Raw genomic sequence first — 20,154 nt, forward strand, 5'->3', positions numbered from 1 at the left:
CCGTGACCAGCGTGGTGATCGATCAGGAATCGGGAACTACCCACAGCTGCTTCATCGCTTTAAAACTCTAAATGCCAAACCAATTCAGTTGTTAGCGCCAACATCTGGCCGGCGTAGCTTCCAAGCAGCTCAACTACATTTGTCATTTGGAGCAAAAATAGGTCAAACAATTAAATAGAACTAAAGGCAGAGCTGCAGGTGTCACTTCCTGTCAGTGAGCTGTGTCTCTGATGTGTCCAGCCCGAGGACGAGGAGGGGCGATACGAGCAGGACGGGGACGAAGGCGAAGTCAGCTTTATTGCACACGTACCTGTTCCCTCGCAGAAGGAGGTGAGTCACATCTGGCTTTGCTGTGCACGTGGAGACGCTCTCCTGCAGCTGTCTGACCCGTGTGTGTCCGGCTCCAGGTGGAGGAGGCGCTGGTCCGCAGGAAGAAGATGGAGCTGTTGCAGCGATACGCCAGTGAAGCTCTTCAGGCTCAGAGTCAGACCGCCAGAACTCTGCTGGGACTCTGACCTGTCCGTCAGCCCCTCCCTCCGTCTGTCAGCCCCTCCCTCCGTCTGTCAGCCCCTCCCTCTGTCTGTCAGCCCCTCCCTCCCTCCCTCTGTCCCTCCGTCTGTCCGTCTGTCCCTCCGTCTGTCAGCCCCTCCCTCCGTCTGTCCCTCCCTCCGTCCGTCAGCCCCTCCCTCCGTCTGTCAGCCCCTCCCTCCGTCTGTCAGCCCCTCCCTCCGTCCGTCAGCCCCTCCCTCCGTCCGTCAGCCCCTCCCTCCGTCTGTCAGCCCCTCCCTCCGTCTGTCCCTCCGTCTGTCCGTCAGCCCCTCCCTCCGTCTGTCAGCCCCTCCCTCCGTCTGTCTGTCCCTCTGTCCCTCCCTCCGTCTGTCCCTCCCTCCGTCTGTCAGCCCCTCCGTCTGTCCCTCTGTCCCTCCCTCCGTCTGTCCCTCCCTCTGTCCCTCCCTCCGTCTGTCCCTCCCTCCGTCTGTCCCTCCCTCTGTCCCTCCCTCCGTCTGTCCCTCCCTCCGTCTGTCAGCCCCTCCGTCTGTCCGTCTGTCCCTCCCTCCGTCTGTCCCTCCCTCCCTCCGTCTGTCCCTCCCTCTGTCCGTCTGTCCCTCCCTCTGTCCGTCTGTCCCTCCCTCCGTCTGTCCCTCCCTCCGTCTGTCCCTCCCTCCATCTGTCCCTCCGTCCGTCCGTCCCTCCCTCCGTCTGTCCCTCTGTCCCTCCCTCCGTCTGTCCCTCCCTCCGTCTGTCCCTCTGTCCGTCCGTCCCTCCCTCCGTCTGTCCCTCCCTCCGTCTGTCCCTCTGTCCCTCCCTCCGTCTGTCCCTCCCTCCGTCTGTCCCTCTGTCCCTCCCTCTGTCCGTCCGTCCCTCTGTCCGTCTGTCCCTCTGTCCGTCCGTCCCTCCCTCCGTCTGTCCCTCCCTCCGTCTGTCCCTCTGTCCCTCCCTCCGTCTGTCCCTCCCTCCGTCTGTCCCTCTGTCCCTCCCTCTGTCCGTCCGTCCCTCCCTCCGTCTGTCCCTCTGTCCCTCCCTCCGTCCGTCCCTCCCTCCGTCTGTCCCTCCCTCCGTCTGTCCCTCTGTCCCTCCGTCTGTCCCTCTGTCCCTCCCTCCGTCTGTCCCTCTGTCCCTCCCTCTGTCCGTCCGTCCCTCTGTCCGTCTGTCTGTCTGCGGTGTGGGCACGAACCAAAGGGGCCCTAACCCGGACCAGCTGCAGCTGCTCTACCTGAACAGGTGGACGACTGATGCTCCAACATGTCTTGGCTTCATTTGAAGGAGCTCCATCTTCCTGTTGACTGGATCGTCTGATGCCGTCTCTTCCTGCTTTCACCTGTTTTCATATTAAAATGTTCAACCGAGTCACTGTCCAGATGTTTTGTGCTCGGGAGTGTTTCCGAATGTGTGAAGAGAACCTTTTCACGCGTCCCTCTTCTCAACCAACTTCCGGTGTGAAACTCTTCCAGCGTCGGTTAAGATAGGAGATAAGATGGGGTGGTAGCAATGAGAGCTGCACCCCCCACTGAGGAGTGCAGATGTTCCTGGGGTGGGGACCAATCGATCGGAGGTTCTGTCAGCTGATGTGGTGGAAACAACCTTGAGTTTCATGAAACCAGCTGGATGTCCTGTGGGACGCTGTGGGCCCTCGGAGCGCCGCTACGCTAACAAAACTGCTAATAAAACATTCGGACTAAAACAGTTTCTCAAATCTGTGGCTCGTCTCTTCCGGAAGCTGAGTGGTGACCATCTGCCACATGTGATTGGCTAATTAGTGGCTGGACGGGGCTGCACGTGACATCATGTGAGCGGTTAACTGCTGTCAGCCTCATTTAATCTGTGTGTGTGTGTGTGTGTCTGTGTCTGTGTCTGTGTGTGTGAGTGTGTGTCTGTGTCTGTGTGTGTGAGAGAGTGTGAGTGTGTGTGTGTGTCTGTGTGGGTGTGAGTGTGTGTGTGTCTGTGGGTGTGAGAGAGTGTGAGTGTGTGTGTGTATGTGTGGGTGTGAGAGAGTGTGAGTGTGTGTGTGTATGTGTGGGTGTGAGAGAGTGAGTGAGAGAAATATTCACATCTGTCACTGAAATGAAGTTGATTCAAAAATCTCGAGCAGAATTTCGCTCCCCGTAGAAATACTCGCATCAGCGGGATTCTTGGTGAGCCGGAGTGAAAGTTCCCTGAGAGAAGCTCCGCCTCCTTAGTGATGTCACAGCGGCGTGCGTAGAAAAGCCATGATCTCACAGATGGACACACAAGTCGTCATGTGGTGCCGGAGTGTCCTGCAGAGCCTCAGGTTGATGTCCACAAGCAGAAAGGTGAGTGAGTGTGTGTGTTCACGTGTGCGTGTGTGTGTCTCACCTGTCTGTCCCCATCAGGTGGGTGTCCTCTTTGATGTGGACGGCGTCCTGCTTCGTGGCGGCTCTGTGATTCCTGCTGCTCATCGAGCTTTTCGAAAGCTTGTGGACAAAAACAACAACTTCCTGTTACCTGTTGTTTTCGTCACGAATGCAGGAAGCTGCCAGAGACATCACAAGGCCACGCAGCTGTCTCAGCTGCTGGAGGTCCAGGTAGGACGCGCTTGTGTCTCCATGGGCTTGTTTGGGCTAAAGAAAGTCATGTGACCTCCTCCTCTCTGGGTAGATCAGCCCTGAGCAGGTGGTTCTGTCCTACAGTCCACTGCAAATGTTCAAGAGTTTCCATGAGAAATGTGTCCTGGTGTCTGGACAGGGACCACTCACTGACATCGCCAAAAGGTATTCTGAACACGTTTGACTTTGTTTCTATGGCAACAGCAATCGTAGCGCGTGTGGACGACCGTAAACGGAAGGAAGAGACATTCACATGTTTGCGTTGGACAGAGGTCCCACCCCGAAGGGGGACCAAAGTGTCCAAACACAAAGAGGTCATGACAACACCATGACAACAGCCTGCAGAAGACAAAGGACAATCTGTCCTCTGATCAGGACCACCTGATCGTGTCCTCCGCTGAAGGTGGACGTGTGTGTGTGTTTTTGTGGAACTGCTGCTCTTCGCTGAACCTTTAACACCAGAACTGTCCTCAGTTTAGGTTTTCAGAAGGTTCTGACCATGGAGCAGCTGAGAGAAGGGTTCCCCCTGCTGGACATGGTGGACCACAACAGGACAGCCAGACCGCAGGTACGGGCTCACACACCACTCTGGGACCCCTGGTAGTGTGTGTGTGTGTATGGGGGGTGGTTAGCAACACACACACACACACACTCTGATTAAAACCCTTTATGAAACACAAGTGCTGCAGGTCTTTTTATTATCACCTTGTTTTGAGTCACATGGACTCTTTGAGTCTTTGATGAAGTCTTTGATGAAGTCTTTGATGAAGTCTTTGATGAAGTCTTTGATGAAGTCTTTGATGTCTGATGATGAAAACATGGTGAAGACAAAATAACATTTAAGATTCTAAAAACCTGTCGGTCTGTTTCAGGCGTCTCCTCAGAGCCTCTGCAAGATAGAAGGTGAGGTCCTCCGTGACCTGGCACACACTCCTCCCCCTCCACCCATCCATCCATTCACCCATCCACCCACCCATCCATCCATCCATCCATCATCCCTCCATCCACTCATCCATCATACATCCATCATCCATCCATCCACTCATCCATCCACCCACCCATCCATCCATCCACTCATCCATCATACATCCATCATCCATCCATCCACTCATCCATCCACCCACCCATCCATCCATCCACTCATCCATCATACATCCATCCATCCATCATCAATCCACTCATCCATCATCCATCCACCCACCCATCCATCCATCCACTCATCCATCATACATCCATCGATCCATCATCCATCCACTCATCCATCATCCATCCACCCACTCATCCATCCATCCACTCATCCACCCATCCATCCATCCATCCATCATCATCCATCCATCCACTCATCCATCATACATCCATCCATCCACTCATCCATCCACACTGGGGAGAAGGACATACGTGTTCTCCTCCTTGCTCTCTCTCCTTCTCTTCCTCCTTTATTCATCTGCCCATCACCAGGACCCCCCCCCCCACACACACACACACATGAGCTCAAGGTTCCCTCCTGTTCACGGCAGCTCTTCCTGCTAGTTTGTGGGTCAGAATGAGCCTTGTGTAAAGACGAGAGTTCCTGGTGGAGGTCACTCCTGGTGAAAGAGTCTCTGGATCATGTTTTTGTCCTAATTCTGCCTGCCTGCTGGTTGCAACAGCCATCATCTTGTTTGGGGAGCCGATCAGATGGGAGACCAACCTTCAGCTACTGATCGATGTGCTCCTGACTGACGGGAACCCTGCCTCTGTGTACGATCATCAGTTACCAGTTCAGCTGCCAGTGCTTTCCTGTAACATGGATCTGGTGTGGATGGCAGAGGCCCCTTCTCCACGGTAACAGTACTGTAACACAGAGCATGTCCTCCTCGGTGTCCTCAGGATTCCTGGTTTCCTCCACGCAGTCATGCTGATCTATATTCACCACTGTAGATTTGGTCATGGGATGTTCGTACTTTGTCTGGAGTCCGTTTACAAGAAGCTAACAGGCCGAGAGCTACAGTACGAGGCGTTGCTGGGCAAACCCAGTCTGCTAACGTACCAGTATGCTGAGCGTCAGCTGAGACTGCAGAACTACAACCACAGGCTCTCCACCATCTATGCTGTTGGGTAACTATCAGCTCATATATATCCTGTAAACTGCTCAGCATCTACGCACCATTGTTTCCTTGAATTACTCAGACAGCCCATAATGCTATCTGTCTGAAGTTAACATATTCATTCTTGTTGTGTAGCGACAACCTTATGACGGACATCTATGGAGCTAACCTGTACAGTCGTTACCTGGCCCAGCAGCAAGCTCTGACAACCCCTAACAAGGTGGTTGCCCAGCCCATGGGGAATCCAGTGAAGACAGGAGATGACCTGTTGTCTTCTGCGGCTGAGTGTCGGTCCATATTGGTAGGCTTGAAAGGATCTAGGAGAATTGAGCCATAAACCCTAACATCAGTGACAAGCACTGCATGTTCACGGGACTTGACACGGCATTTTTGGATCAAAGTTAAAGTAGAATGGTTTCCAGGCTGGAATGGGCAGGTTGATGGTTCTGTGTTCTGTGTTCCAGGTGTGTACAGGTGTCTACAACCCATGCTCGCCAATGCAACATGATCAGAGCAGCCCGATCACAGAGGCCACGTTCTGTGCTCACAGAGATCAGGTTCTCGAGTCAGAACTGGTGGAGCCACATCATGTGGTGGAGGATGTGGAGGCTGCGGTTGACTTGCTGCTGCGAGACTCTGTCACCTTTGACCCCTGATCTGGATAACTGACCTGCCAACGACACCATCTGAACACTAACTTGCTTTGTCATATTCACGAATGTAAAGAGAAAGCTGTTTCCCTTTTTCTGCTGACAGCATTCAACATTTTCAGCTAAAGCTGTAACTGTGTGAATCTGACCCTGAGATGTCTGGTAGCTCATAGCTGACATGGGTCATTCGTGAAATAATGTAGTAAAGTCTGCCTATAAATGCAGTTCCTGAGTGGGTTCAAGCAACTAAAAAGTAAAATGATGCAGTTTTAATGTTTTGGTTCCGTTCCCATCGTTTCACAGTGAAACTGAGATGGATGAATACCGTACTAAACTGTACCACTTCATGGAAATGCAAGCTAAGAGAGTTTAGCTGATTTTAACTAGGAAGTTGATAATTAGAAAAAAGCCTTCAGCGCCTCAGAGCCATCCCATCGTTTGTGTCGCAGATGAAATGAACTAAAATCTCAATACAGTAACAGCATTTGTGCCAGAAAACATGAGCTGATTCATGTAATCCTTTTGAAATCCATGAATTCCATCCGTAGTTGTTGGCATCCACAGGGAATGATTGTTTAGCTTCTCTCTTACTCCTCACAAAATAAAATGGTTTCAAGTGTTAGGTTTTGCCCTTTGGCACTAAATTGTAACTGGCACCAACTTTTGTCCATTTTCTGAAACAGACAAACATGAAAGTTTGACTGAGGCCTTTCACCTTCATTGGTCATTAAAACTGGTTATTGCTGGTCTTTCGCTGTCACAACAAAGAAAATTGCTCCATGCTATGGCTGTGTCCTGTCGCGAGATATCTCATCCATGTTTCAGAGAACTGAGATTATTTCTTAATTACAGAATTTGTTGTTGAAGAAAAGGGCAGATTGACCGTCACATGTGCAGAAGAGATATGGGTTAGATTGGGTTCTGGTCAGACATAGAAAGAAAGCTCTGCTCGATTCTGGAAACGTATCAGGTTAAACAAATAAAAGCTAAAGTAAGTTATAATGTTAAAGTTTCATGGATTTAACTTTAATTCCAATGTTATGAATACAAGTGTTAATATTATCATTGTGTGGTGGCGGACACATGCAAACACAATAGATCTGAAGAACAACTATGATTAGAGAAACTGAATTCTCAAATTAGATAAACTGACAATTACTAAAATGTGAATTTACACAACCAAATAAACTGAGAACAATTTCAGATTAGGCTGAATTGCCACTTGCACACATGGTTACAAGAAATGTCATATTTACTTTCCTATAACATATTACGACAGGAAGCCAACAGTGTATGCCAGGTTGGAGAATTGTGCTTTTGGGACATTAATAACATGGTCCGGACTCTATTCCTGTTCACAGAAGACTTTACATTCAAACCCTGGTCCTGGCACATACAGAAATATTCGGATGACCCTGCTATTGTGGCAAACATTAGGAATTGGGCAGGAATCTGGGAACAGGGACCCGATAATCCCTCCGTGACGAGGCAGTGGGTCCACAACTGTGACGTAGTGAGCTTTTCAAAATGGACTCTGACGGAACAGGAAGCGGGAAAAGCGGCGCATGCGCTGTGGTTCACCCTGAATCCCTGTAAAGATGTCTGAGCAGGCGGGGAGGGAGTGGAGCGGAGAACCAGAAACAAACGGACCGAGCCCGCGACTCCGCACATTACAACGCTTCAGGTAAGGTCAGGGTGCGCCGTAGAACAACTCCAACCGGACGGAACCCTGGCGGAGATGCTTGCAGAAACATTAACGGGACGGAGAACGTGTAGTTTGACTTGAATTGGCGGTAAACAGCAGGGTTTGTGCGCAGGGCGCTCAGCGCCGAGGCAGGGGCGTGTCCGCCATCTTGTCTGAGAAGTGGCGCCGAAATAGCGAAAAGAACCAGCGATCTCACGGCGACTGAGTCAATAAGAGGCGGGAATTGTTCTCCTGTGGTGCTTTTAATTAATATATCCGAGGGTAATCCAGCAGCGTGCCGGGATTACAAGTGACCGTGTCCGCGGTGGGAAGCCAGGCTCCAGAGAGGCAGCCGCCGCTCTTAGCTGTCCTCCCCCCTCTCCTCCCATTCTCTCCCCCTCTCCTCCCCCCTCTCCTCCCATTCTCTCCCCCCTCCGTGTTTGTCTGGAGGCGCCCCAGTGCGCATGCGCGGGCACGAAGCGCCCTTTTATGAGGAGGGAAAAACCATTCTTAAGCTTTATTTTAAAGGCAAACCCGCTGTTCTGTCTCCACGGGTGTCGGCGCTGCCTTATTTTCAATTTCACCTGAAAATAAACGATCTGCCACCGTATCGAAGTGATATGTGATTAATACGTCGTCAAACACACCAGAGCCACCGCTGACATTCGCCTTAATATCTGTTCTTTTCTGAATATTGCAATACTTTATCATCAGGGAAAGGACACATTTTCATGAACTGCTATCATAGCAGATTTAAAGCACAAAAGGTGCTTTAAAGTGGCATTATCTCCAAAAATCCAGCAGGTTATTGTAAAAATAATATTGTGCGTTGCAAATAACAGGAAATTACAAAAACTACCAGGCAAAAATACTTTATTTGACTTGGCCAACAATTGCTGGGTATTTTGAATTATTTTTGTTTCAAGTAAACTGCATATTTGAACTCTGTAAGAGACTTTAAAGTTTCTAACTGAATCTAAAAGCGCAGCTAATGGTTAGGGTTAGGGTGTTAGCTGCCAGGTTAGGGTTAGGGTGTTAGCTGCCAGGTTAGGGTTAGGGTGTTAGCTGCCAGGTTAGGGTTAGGGTGTTAGCTGCCAGGTTAGGGTGTTAGCTGCCAGGTTAGGGTTAGGGTGTTAGCTGCCAGGTTAGGGTTAGGGTGTTAGCTGCCAGGTTTGGGTTAGGGTGTTAGCTGCCAGGTTAGGGTTAGGGTGTTAGCTGCCAGGTTAGGGTTAGGGTGTTAGCTGCCAGGTTAGGGTGTTAGCTGCCAGGTTAGGGTGTTAGCTGCCAGGTTAGGGTTAGGGTGTTAGCTGCCAGGTTAGGGTGTTAGCTGCCAGGTTAGGGTGTTAGCTGCCAGGTTAGGGTTAGGGTGTTAGCTGCCAGGTTAGGGTTAGGGTGTTAGCTGCCAGGTTAGGGTGTTAGCTGCCAGGTTAGGGTTAGGGTGTTAGCTGCCAGGTTAGGGTTAGGGTGTTAGCTGCCAGGTTAGGGTGTTAGCTGCCAGGTTAGGGTTAGGGTGTTAGCTGCCAGGTTAGGGTTAGGGTGTTAGCTGCCAGGTTTGACCAAAGCTTTTCACTTCTTGTGTGGATTTTTAGCATTTTTAACCCCATGATACAATGATGAGACATTTCATGACATTTTAATATAACCAGATGGTTTCATCCTACCCTTTATATAATTTAGCATAAATATCACGTGGTGGGCCTGATGGGACGAGAACACTGGCAGACTCTAAAGTGTGCATGTTGGGGTGATGGTTAGCGTGCCTGATGTATCATAACGATGCACACACCTTTAGCATGTTCACCCCCATGGGGGGGTGTGGGGCTCTGCAAACCTGCGCGCTCTTTCCAGTCCTGCCCTGGGAACTCTGCAATATGATATTGATGGGGAAACCAATTCATTGATTAATTTTCCATCTTTGAAAAACACCAGAAAGACTTCATCTCAATGTTAGTTGGAAGCAATGGAGATAAATTTACACTGCCCATTAAATCTAGAATGGTTTTTAAAACCCTTCTTCTGACCGACCAGGTCCTCAGAGGCTCCATCCTACCTGGAGGAGCGAGCAACACCTTATAATCCCAGTAGGCCAGAGATTTAGAGGCTCGTCTAAATACCAGGTCAACATCTTAGTTCTGCTGCCAGAGGCCGAGGGTCCAGAACCATGATCACCTGATCACCAGGATGCTGGAACCCTGCTGGGTCATGGTCTTCTCTCCTCCTCTCCTCCCCTCTCCCCTCTCCCCTCCCCTCCTCCCCTCCTCTCCTCCTCTCCTCCCCTCTCCTTCCCTCCTCTCCTCCTCTCCTCTCCTCTCCTCTCCTCTCCTCTCCTCTCCTCCTCTCCTCTCCTCTCCTCTCCTCTCCTCTCCTCTCCTCTCCTCTCCTCTCCTCTCCTCCCCTCTCCTTCCCTCCTCTCCTTCCCTCCTCTCCTCCTCTCTCTCTCCCCTCTCCCCTCTCCTCCTCCCCTCCTCTCCTCTCCCCTCTCCCCTCTCCTCCCCTCCCCTCTCCCCTCTCCTCTCCTCCCCTCCCCTCTCCTCTCCTCCTCCCCTCTCCTCTCCTCTCCTCTCCTCCCCTCTCCCCTCTCCTCCCCTCTCCTCTCCTTCCCTCCTCTCCTCCTCTCCTCTCCCCTCTCCTCCTCCCCTCCTCTCCTCTCCCCTCTCCCCTCTCCCCTCTCCTCCCCTCTCCTCCCCTCCCCTCTCCCCTCTCCCCTCCCTGGTCCTGCTCCAGGTTTCTTCCTGTTAAAGGGGAGTTTTTCCTTGCCCCTGTTGGGGGTCAGGCCCTGGGAACCCGAGTCCTAACTTGTCTTCCTCTGGACAGGTCGATGCTATTTTGACGAGCAGCTGAGATGTCCAACGAGAGCCAGGGACCGGTGAAGGGGGAGGCTGCCCTCATGCAGTCTCCTTCAGTTTCTGCCTCTGCTCAGTCGCTGCCCCTTTCTCCGTCCACCTCTAAATCACCTGAGCTCCCAGGTAGGCTCCTCACCTGCCTCCACCGGTCAGCCCACCTGTCCGGCGCTAATCTGTGTGCCCGCCTGTCTGCATGTCAGATGAACTGGTCCAGGCCGGATGGTCCAAGTGCTGGTCTCGGAGGGAGAACAGGCCTTATTACTTTAACAGATTCACCAACCAGAGCCTGTGGGAGGTGCCGGTGTTGGGTCAGCATGATGTCATCGTGAGTACTGAAACTCTTCCTTGTGCTCATTATTTATGAACTGTGCAGATGTTCCATCTAATGTGTTATTTATTTATTTGTTGGATTCCTCCTTTCTACTTTTAACCGTTTCTGTTGTGGCCTGTTGATCCCAGTTGGGTTTAGCGGTCACATGAGAGGGGTGTAGAGCACCTGCTGCACACACACCTGCTGCACACACCTGCTGCACACACCTGCTGCACACACACCTGCTGCACACACCTGCTGCACACACCTGCTGCACACACACCTGCTGCACACACCTGCTGCACACACCTGCTGCACACACACCTGCTGCACACACCTGCTGCACACACTCCTGCTGCACACACACCTGCTGCACCTCCTGCTGCACCTCCTGCTGCACCTCCTGCTGCACACACCTGCTGCACCTCCTGCTGCACACACACCTGCTGCACACACACCTGCTGCGCACACACCTGCTGCACCTCCTGCTACACACACACCTGCTGCACACACACCTGCTGCGCACACACCTGCTGCACCTCCTGCTGCACACACACCTGCTGCACACACCTGCTGCACACACACCTGCTGCACCTCCTGCTGCACACACACCTGCTGCATACACCTGCTGCACACACACCTGCTGCACACACACCTGCTGCGCACACACCTGCTGCACACACACCTGCTGCACCTCCTGCTGCACACACCTGCTGCACACACCTGCTGCACACACACCTGCTGCGCACACACCTGCTGCACACACACCTGCTGCACCTCCTGCTGCACACACCTGCTGCACACACCTGCTGCGCACACACCTGCTGCACACACCTGCCCATGCGTTAGAAGCCAACAGGTGTGGGCTGAGGCCACCACACAACTAATGCGTTTCTGTGTGGCTGCAGTCTGACCCTCTTGGTCTGAACGCCGCTCCAGCGGAGGGTGGAGACGGACATCTTGGGAACAACCAGAGGAAGAGGAGGGGCTCAGAGGAGCAGGGGCCAGGGTACATCAACCTAAAGAGAACCAAGGTACGGCTCTTCCCCCACAGGCTCCTTTCAGTGATGTCGATGTCAGCGTCTGACCTGCGCAGCGTCTCCTCACAGGCGTCTTCATGTTTAAAGGAACTGGGTTAATGTCAAAGATGGATGCTGTGAAACCAGTCGTTGACATGTGGCTTCACCACATTCATGATGTTTTTTGAGTGTGTGATCACCTCTGAATGCAGTCGGGTCTGTCCCCACCTGGTTTTGCCCGGATCTCGTGCTGCATGAACGTGGCCTCTTCGTCACATGACCCGACACAAGTCGCTGAGCTGCAGTTGTGTTCCTCCCTAGGTGGAGCCCACTACGCCGATCTCTCCAAGTACTCCTGTGGTCAAACCCTGGAGCTCTGCCCCAGAAGAAAAACAAGTCCCCCCGGCCACCCCCACCACCCCCAGTCCTGCCCCCGCTCCATACAGGCCTGCTGTGTGAGTACTGAGGCCGTACACCACCAAGCACCTTCCATTAGCATCTGTTGCTAATACTGTTAGCACTGTGTTTTCAGGATCTACTGGGATCTGGACATCCAGACCAATGTTGTTATCAGAGAGCAGCTTCCTACCAACCACCTGCCCCCCCACCCTGAGATCGAGCTCCAGCGCGCTCAGCTTGTCACAAAACTACGGCAACACTACCACGAGTTGTGTCTCCAGCGAGAAGGTACCGCCCGTCCAGAGACGGTTCTGAGAGTTCTGTTCCTCTGGGGAGAAGCAGCGTGAACGCTGTGGATTGGTGATGGTTCTGTTCTGATTGAATGTGAAAGGTTCTGGTCAATATTGCTGCAGGGGGCCTCAGCCCTTCCCAAGTCTGGGTGGCCAAGTGTCCTCGTCAGCTTCTGCTGATGAAAGGAGCCTTCATTTGTTTCACCCTTAATCTTTGTCACATTGGGCCAAAAGCAACACATCACAACCTACTCCAAGCCCACTGCCACCATCAGGGGAGGATTTCTTTGAACCAGTTGTGTTCTTAAGCTAGTTAGGATTTTCCATCACCTTCCGTGGAATTCGACAGCATTGCCTTTAAAGTCTGATTTGGCTCAGATGTTCTGGGTGGTGAGGCTGATGGGATTGAGCTCAGGGCTTCATGGTGGCCGGTTCTGATGTTGGGACTGGACCTCCTGGCTCATGTCCCGGGTTATTCTTTTATCATCTACAACAACAGTCTTGGACATGTTCCACATGCTCTCTTCCTTTAGCAGAGAGTCGGGGACTGGTGGGGCTAAAACAGGAACGGTTCTGAGGTTAGGGAGGAAATGTGTGTGTGTGAGAGTGTGTGTGTCTGTGAGTGAGTCTGTGAGTGAGTCTGTGAGTGAGTCTGTGAGTGAGTCTGTGAGTGAGTCTGTGAGAGTGAGTCTGTGAGAGTGAGTCTGTGAGAGTGAGTCTGTGAGAGTGAGTCTGTGAGTGAGTCTGTGAGTGAGTCTGTGAGTGAGTCTGTGAGTGAGTCTGTGAGTGAGTCTGTGAGTGAGTCTGTGAGAGTGAGTCTGTGAGTGAGTCTGTGAGTGAGTCTGTGTGAGTGAGTCTGTGAGTGAGTCTGTGAGTGAGTCTGTGAGTGAGTCTGTGAGTGAGTCTGTGAGTGAGTCTGTGTGAGTGAGTCTGTGAGTGAGTCTGTGTGAGTGAGTCTGTGAGTGAGTCTGTGTGAGTGAGTCTGTGAGTGAGTCTGTGTGAGTGAGTCTGTGTGAGTGAGAGTGTGTGAGTGAGTCTGTGTGAGTGAGTCTGTGTGAGAGTCTGTGTGAGTGAGTCTGTGTGAGTGAGTCTGTGTGAGTGAGTCTGTGTGAGTGAGTCTGTGTGAGTGAGTCTGTGTGAGTGAGTCTGTGTGAGTGAGAGTGTGTGAGTGAGTCTGTGTGAGTGAGTCTGTGTGAGTGAGAGTGTGTGAGTGAGTCTGTGTGAGTGAGTCTGTGTGAGTGAGTCTGTGTGAGTGAGTCTGTGAGAGTGAGTCTGTGAGAGTGAGTCTGTGAGAGTGAGTCTGTGAGAGTGAGTCTGTGTGAGTGAGTCTGTGTGAGTGAGTCTGTGTGAGTGAGTCTGTGAGAGTGAGTCTGTGAGAGTGAGTCTGTGAGAGTGAGTCTGTGAGAGTGAGTCTGTGAGAGAGTGTGTGTGAGTGTGTGTCTGTGTCTGTTGATGTGACAGGGTGGCGCCTGAGACGTCCTCAGATCTCCTCTGCTTAACCCTTCTGGCTGGTTTCCTGTCAGGCATCGACCCGCCCCGGGAGTCGTTTAACCGTTGGTTACTGGAGAGGAAGGTCATCGACAAAGGTCACGACCCACTGCTGCCGAGTGACTGTGACCCAGTCATTTCACCGTCCATGTTCAGGGAGGTCATGAACGACATCCCCATCAGGTACGACAGTGCGACCTGGTGCAGATGTTTGTGTGTCAGCAGCTGCATTCAGAGTGTAGCAGCTAGCTGCATTAGCTTTAGCTGCTGGGTGCTGCATTCAGAGTGTAGCAGCTAGCTGCATTAGCTTTAGCTGCTGGGTGCTGCATTCAGAGTGTAGAATGCTAGCTGCGTTAGCTTTAGCTGCTGGGTGCTGCATTCAGAGTGTAGCAGCTAGCTGCATTAGCTTTAGCTGCTGGGTGCTGCATTCAGAGTGTAGCAGCTAGCTGCATTAGCTTTAGCTGCTGGGTGCTGCATTCAGAGTGTAGAATGCTAGCTGCGTTAGCTTTAGCTGCTGGGTGCTGCATTCAGAGTGTAGCAGCTAGCTGCATTAGCTTTAGCTGCTGGGTGCTGCATTCAGAGTGTAGAATGCTAGCTGCGTTAGCTTTAGCTGCTGGGTGCTGCATTCAGAGTGTAGCAGCTAGCTGCATTAGCTTTAGCTGCTGGGTGCTGCATTCAGAGTGTAGAATGCTAGCTGCGTTAGCTTTAGCTGCTGGGTGCTGCATTCAGAGTGTAGAATGCTAGCTGCGTTAGCTTTAGCTGCTGGGTGCTGCATTCAGAGTGTAGAATGCTAGCTGCGTTAGCTTTAGCTGCTGGGTGCTGCATTCAGAGTGTAGAATGCTAGCTGCATTAGCTTTAGCTGCTGGGTGCTGCATTCAGAGTGTAGAATGCTAGCTGCGTTAGCTTTAGCTGCTGGGTGCTGCATTCAGAGTGTAGAATGCTAGCTGCGTTAGCTTTAGCTGCTGGGTGCTGCATTCAGAGTGTAGAATGCTAGCTGCGTTAGCTTTAGCTGCTGGGTGCTGCATTCAGAGTGTAGAATGCTAGCTGCGTTAGCTTTAGCTGCTGGGTCTGATCAGGCACCTTGTTAATAAACTGATGTTTGTCTCAGGTTGTCTCGTATTAAATATAAAGAGGAGGCCCGCAAGCTTCTGTTTAAATATGCTGAAGCAGCCAAGAAGATGATCGACTCCAGGTGGGTCCAGCACACCCACCACTAAAGGCTCTTTGTCCTGGGGGGGGGCTGATGTCTGAGGCCTGCTCTGCAGGAACGCCAGTCCAGAGAGCAGGAAGGTGGTGAAGTGGAACGCCGAGGACACCATGAGCTGGCTGCGTCGAGACCATTCTGCCAGCAAGGAGGACTACATGGTAACGGGCCGCTCCGTTGGACCTGAGCAGAACCGCTCCAGCCACCCCCGCATCCTCCAGGATAACCATGTCCCCCTGTGCAGGACCGTCTGGAGCACCTGAGGCAGCAGTGTGGCCCCCACGTGGCTGCTGTGGCCAAAGACTCTGTGGAGGGAATCTGCTCCAAGATCTACCAGCTGTCAGCCGAATACAGCCGCCGCCTGAGGCAGACGCACCTGAGCCTGCTGCAGGAGGCCCCCCCAGGTGAGAGCGCCTCTGGAGCGGTGCATCACCTGGAGGAGGAGCTTAACGTGTGTGTGTGTGTGTGTGTGTGTGTGTGTGTGTGTGTGTGCGCAGAGGCGTGTGCGTCTCCGCCACAGTCACGCTTGGTCAGCTGTTACCCCGTGCGTCTCACCCTGCCGTCGCCCCCCCTCCCCCGAGTGGAGCTGCACTTTGAGAACGACATGGCTTGTTTACGCTTTAGGGGGGGAGATGGTCAAGGTCAACAGAGGTCACTTCAGCAAACTGGTGAGTTCCAGGAAGACTGAGTTAGCATCTGCTTCAGTCACGCTCCCACCTTTCCCCTAAAGTAAGAGTGTGTGTGTGTCCCTGTGTGTGTGTGTCCCTGTGTGTGTGTGTCTCTGTGTGTGTCCCTGGGTGTGTGTGTGTCCCTGTGTGTGTGTGTGTGTGTCTCTGTGTGTGTCCCTGGGTGTGTGTGTGTCCCTGGGTGTGTGTGTGTGTGTGTGTGTGTGTGTCCCTGTGTGTGTGTGTCTCTGTGTGTGTCCCTGTGTGTGTGTCCCTGTGTGTGTGTGTGTGTCTCTGTGTGTGTCCTGGGTGTGTGTGTCCGGGTGTGTGTGTGTGTGTGTGTGTGTGTGTGTGTGTGTGTGTGTGTGTGTGTGTCCCCCTGTGTGTGTGTGTGTGTGTGTGTGTGTCCCTGTGTGTGTGTGTGTGTGTGTGTGTGTCCCCCTGTGTGTGTGTGTGTGTGTGTGTGTGTGTGTCCCTGTGTGTGTGTGTGTGTCCCTGTGTGTGTGTGTGTGTGTGTGTGTGTGTGTGTGTTACAGGAGCTGCTGTACAGGTACAGCTGTGTCGATGACCCTCGCTTTGAGAAGTTCCTGTCCAGGGTCTGGTGCCTTCTCAAGAGATACCAGGTCAGCTTCCTCTGACTCAGGGTGCTGCTGAGGAGCGTTTCTCTGGTCTGTTCCTCACCTGTGTGTGTGTGTGTGTGTGTGTGTCCAGGTGATGTTTGGCAGCGGTGCTAATGAGGGCACCGGCCTGCAGGGGGCGCTGCCCGTGCCTGTGTTCGAGGCTCTGAACCGCCAGTTTGGAGTGACCTCTGAGTGCTTTGCTTCTCCGCTCAACTGCTACTTTAAGCAGTACGCTTCTGCGTTCCCTGACACCGACAGCTACTTTGGATCCAGAGGGTGAGACAGATGTTGGTCTGTGACCCACAGCTGTGGTTCTGGTTCTGCTGGTTCTGCTGGCCCGTCACATGACGCTGGCGATCTAGTTTAGAGACGAGTTTAAAGAACTAATGGTGCGTTTGTGCCTAGGCCCTTCCTGTCGTTCTGTCCGGTTAGCGGCTCATTTGAAGCTAACCCTCCGTTCTGTGAAGAACTGATGGACGCCATGGTAACGCACTTTGAGGTGGGTTTGATACGGCGCCGTCGGTGCCCTCTGATCCAAACGTCTGTTCCATAATAATGGCAGTAAATGTTCTGGCTGTCTGGGTCAGACGGTCCCTTCGGAGTCGTGTCACTGGGTCTGTGTGTCTGTCAGGAACTTCTGGACCGGTCCTCCGAGCCGCTGTCCTTCATCGTCTTTGTCCCGGAGTGGCGAGACCCCGTGACCCCGGCTCTGTCCCGCATGGAGGGGAGCCGCTTCCTGCGCCACCAGCTGAGCGTCCCGGCCTACGAGCACGAGTATCGTTCTGGGAGTCAGCACATCTGCAAGAGGTTGGTAGAGCGGCGCCGCCCGGCCGTGCTGCTGTGGGGGCGCTGTCCTGCTGCTCCGCTGCGCCGCGCTGCTCCGCTGAGTCCTGCTGCTCCGCTGCGCCGCTCTGTCCTGCTGCTCCGCTGAGTCCTGCTGCTCCGCTGCGCCGCTCTGTCCTGCTGCTCCGCTGAGTCGTGCTGCTCCGCTGAGTCGTGCTGCTCCGCTGAGTCGTGCTGCTCCGCTGAGTCGTGCTGCTCCGCTGTGCCGTGCTGCTCCGCCGTGCTGTTCTGTGTCCTGCTGCTCCGCTGAGCCGTGCCGCTCCGCTGTGTCGTCCCGCTCCGCTGAGCTGAGTCCTGCTGCTCCGCTGAGCCGCGCTGCTCCGCTGTGTCGTGCCGCTCCGCTCTGTCGTGCTGTGTCATGCTGCTCCGCTGTGTCGTGCCGCTCCGCTCTGTCGTGCTGTGTCATGCTGCTCCGCTGTGTCGTGCTGCTCCGCTGTGTCACGCCGCTCCGCTCCGCTGAGCCGTGCCGCTCCGCTGTGTCGTGCCGCTCCGCTGAGCCCTGCTGCTCCGCTGTGTCGCGCCGCTCCGCTGAGTCGCGCTGAGCCGTGCCGCTCCGCTCAGACTAAAGGTGCTAACCCTGTCTTGCAGAGATGAGATGTACTACCGAGCCGTCCACGGAACGGCGGTGCTCTTCCTTCAGAATGAGGCGGGTTTTTCCAAGTGGACTCCAACCCCGGAGCGAGTGGCGGAGCTGAGCGCGGCGTACCGTCCCTCCTCCCACCCCCCCAGTCTGTCCTCGCCTGGCCCCGCCCACGTGGCCCCCGGAGACAGAGAGTCCGCTGCAAAGGTGGGCGAGCGGCCCCTGATGTCCCCCAGCAGCCACGACAGCAACAACAACAACAGCAACAACAACAACAGCAGCAGCAGCAGCGTCCGGGACAAGATGACCCCCGTGTGAAGGCGGTCCTGCTGCTCCAGTGGACCCTCACCAGCACCTGTAGCGCCACTCCTGGACACGCCCCCACGCTTCATCAGAGGAGGCCGCCCCATGGGTTCTGCAGCTGTGTTACTAGGCAACAACCAGGAAGCAGGTCGCCAAGGCCCTGATCCCATCTGTGGCCCCCCTGTTCCTGCCTGGCCTCCTCTGGGCCTCCTCTGGGCCTCCTGGACCGACTGTGGGAACAAGCCCCTCCATCCTGTCCTGCTGATGCAGAGCAGAACCCCAGGACCTGGGTCGGTACCGAGGCTCTGCCCAGCCCGCCTCCATTAGAATCGGATTTTTGTGCAGCGCTTCTTCCATAGCAGCATCATGGAAAACCCGGAGCTGTTAGTGGGGGGGGGTTAGCTTTGTGTCTCCCATGTTGCAGTGCCCCCCAACGCCCCCCCCCAACGCCCCCCGGAGGCTGTGTGCAGTAGTTTGTCGGTAGTTGTCACGCTGTACATTCCTCTCATCCTGTTTTTAATCAGAATTGGACCCTCGACATGATTGACAGCGGCACCATGGATGTGGGTGGAGCCCCCCAGAACCTGGCCCACCTGGTCTTGGACCTTCAGAGCTGACCCACTTTGGTTCCTGGACTGTTTGGTAGAACTCTTGAATGTCCCAACGTCTCTTGGTTTCAGAACCGGTCCAAACGGCTCACGCGCGTGACATCATCAGTGGTTACCGCGGCGACGTGAGCGCTGTAGATACTGTACAGTGTAACTGAGTCTGTCGGCTTGTTTGACAAAGTTTGTTCTTTTTTACTTGGTTTAATTTAACATTTATTGCAAATGGATGTTTTCCTGTGCTGCAACATGATTTTGTTTTAAACTAAACCAAAGTGTTACGAATCTGTCTGTAACCATGGAAACGCGTCTCAGCACAACACGCCATCCTATTTTTGTACCTGTTCACGTCTCTTTTCTCTGGTTTGGGTCTTCTGTCACCAGTCCTTTGAACTTTGCCTCTTCATGGAGCTGATTTATGCTAAGCTAGGCTAATATTGGAGTTCCAGCAGTGTTAACGATGAGCTGTGATTAGCTGATGATTAGCTGATGATTAGCTGATGATTAGCTGATAAGGTAGAAGAACAAATTTAGGGTTGAACTGTGACATTTTCATCTGGGGGGGGAGTGGTCAGCGGTGGCGTGGACTCGTGACACACCTGCGTCCCGGCTCGTGACACTCGTACTTTCTCAGTAAAACCATCCAGCCCAGCTCAGCCTGGTCCCTGACGTGCGCGACACGTGCACGACTGGCAGAAGAGGCTGACGTGCTCCTCAGACTGTCCCAGAACCGTTGCTGCTCCGCTGAAGATGGTCAAAGCTGAGCCGGGGTAGGTGCTTCCTGTCCTTGGGCTGGTCCCGGGGAGGACCCCCGACGCCAGGTCCCGGGGAGGACCCCCGACGCCAGGTCCCGGGGAGGACCCCCGACGCCAGGTCCCGGGGAGGACCCCCCGACGCCAGGTCCCGGGGAGGACCCCCCGACGCCAGGTCCCGGGGAGGACCCCCCGACGCCAGGTCCCGGGGAGGACCCCCGACGACCGGTCCCGGGGAGGACTGGTCCCGTTCTGGACCCTCCTGATGGACCAGGAGGAGCCACCAGAGCTGCTGTGCTGGAGAACCTTTAAGGACAACATGTCCACTTGTGGTCCTGATGGTGTGGGTCACCTGGGCTGAATGTTCTGCCTGATCCACCTCCGTCCACCATGACCCACTCATTACAGGCCCAGCACAGCCAGGTGAGTGCGTGCGCGTGTTTTCTAGTCATTACTCGCGTGGCCGCCTCCTTTTTACAGGAGAACCAATCAGGAAAAGTGGGATGAACCACCCACCTTTGGTCCGCTGGATCGAACCAGTCGGTGCTGATCCGAGGAGAGCTGTTAGAGGCTGTTCTCTCCTAGAACAGGGTCGGTCCGTCCGTCCGTCTCGCCGAACCTGTGATGGGCCAAAGCGTCAGAACGTTCGCTGATTGGCCGGCAGCAGACCCGCCCGCGGAGTGTTCCATCCTGAGAGGGGAGGAGGGGGGATTTATGTTAACTCGTTTATAAGAGGACGAGTTGAGA

The 20,154-nt window shown here is 53.8% G+C and overlaps 2 protein-coding genes across 3 annotated transcripts; both read left to right on the forward strand.

Annotated features, from left to right (window-relative positions):
* The first annotated feature begins 2,651 nt into the window (after nucleotides 1-2,651).
* Nucleotides 2,652-6,566, forward strand: LOC105418424 (haloacid dehalogenase-like hydrolase domain-containing 5). Of its 2 annotated transcripts, none has more exons than XM_029827126.1 (9): nucleotides 2,652-2,792; nucleotides 2,853-3,044; nucleotides 3,118-3,230; nucleotides 3,540-3,633; nucleotides 3,938-3,968; nucleotides 4,715-4,889; nucleotides 4,986-5,162; nucleotides 5,288-5,453; nucleotides 5,617-6,566. In XM_029827126.1, the coding sequence occupies exons 1-9, from the start codon at nucleotides 2,709-2,711 to the stop codon at nucleotides 5,806-5,808; spliced, it is 1,224 nt and encodes a 407-aa protein (XP_029682986.1). In that variant the 5' UTR covers nucleotides 2,652-2,708; the 3' UTR covers nucleotides 5,809-6,566. The 2 variants fall into 2 exon arrangements, with proteins under 2 accessions (XP_029682986.1, XP_029682987.1); XM_029827127.1 differs by having other exon boundaries at nucleotides 3,123-3,230.
* A 788-nt stretch (nucleotides 6,567-7,354) lies between these two features.
* pcif1 (phosphorylated CTD interacting factor 1) lies at nucleotides 7,355-18,999 on the forward strand. Its single transcript, XM_029827124.1, is given in 17 exon segments — nucleotides 7,355-7,486; nucleotides 10,301-10,452; nucleotides 10,530-10,654; nucleotides 11,548-11,673; nucleotides 11,980-12,113; nucleotides 12,191-12,345; nucleotides 13,871-14,018; nucleotides 14,944-15,027; nucleotides 15,101-15,200; nucleotides 15,284-15,443; nucleotides 15,537-15,664; nucleotides 15,666-15,707; nucleotides 16,241-16,327; nucleotides 16,416-16,600; nucleotides 16,730-16,823; nucleotides 16,956-17,131; nucleotides 17,756-18,999. Coding segments are annotated over 16 exon segments (2,178 nt in total). The 5' UTR covers nucleotides 7,355-7,486; nucleotides 10,301-10,328; the 3' UTR covers nucleotides 18,066-18,999.
* The last annotated feature ends 1,155 nt before the right edge of the window (nucleotides 19,000-20,154 follow it).

This window comes from Takifugu rubripes, chromosome 19, assembly GCF_901000725.2.
Source record: "Takifugu rubripes chromosome 19, fTakRub1.2, whole genome shotgun sequence".
Lineage (NCBI taxonomy): Eukaryota > Metazoa > Chordata > Actinopteri > Tetraodontiformes > Tetraodontidae > Takifugu > Takifugu rubripes.

What these genes read in the sequence shown, in the direction of transcription:
- LOC105418424 (XM_029827126.1), top strand. Translation starts at nt 2,709, where the DNA reads ATGATCTCACAGATGGACACACAAGTCGTCATGTGGTGCCGGAGTGTC. An exon ending in GAGCCTCTGCAAGATAGAAG is followed by an intron (nt 3,969 to 4,714) that starts GTGAGGTCCTCC and finishes TGGTTGCAACAG; the next exon opens with CCATCATCTTGTTTGGGGAG. An exon ending in GCAGAGGCCCCTTCTCCACG is followed by an intron (nt 4,890 to 4,985) that starts GTAACAGTACTG and finishes TCACCACTGTAG; the next exon opens with ATTTGGTCATGGGATGTTCG.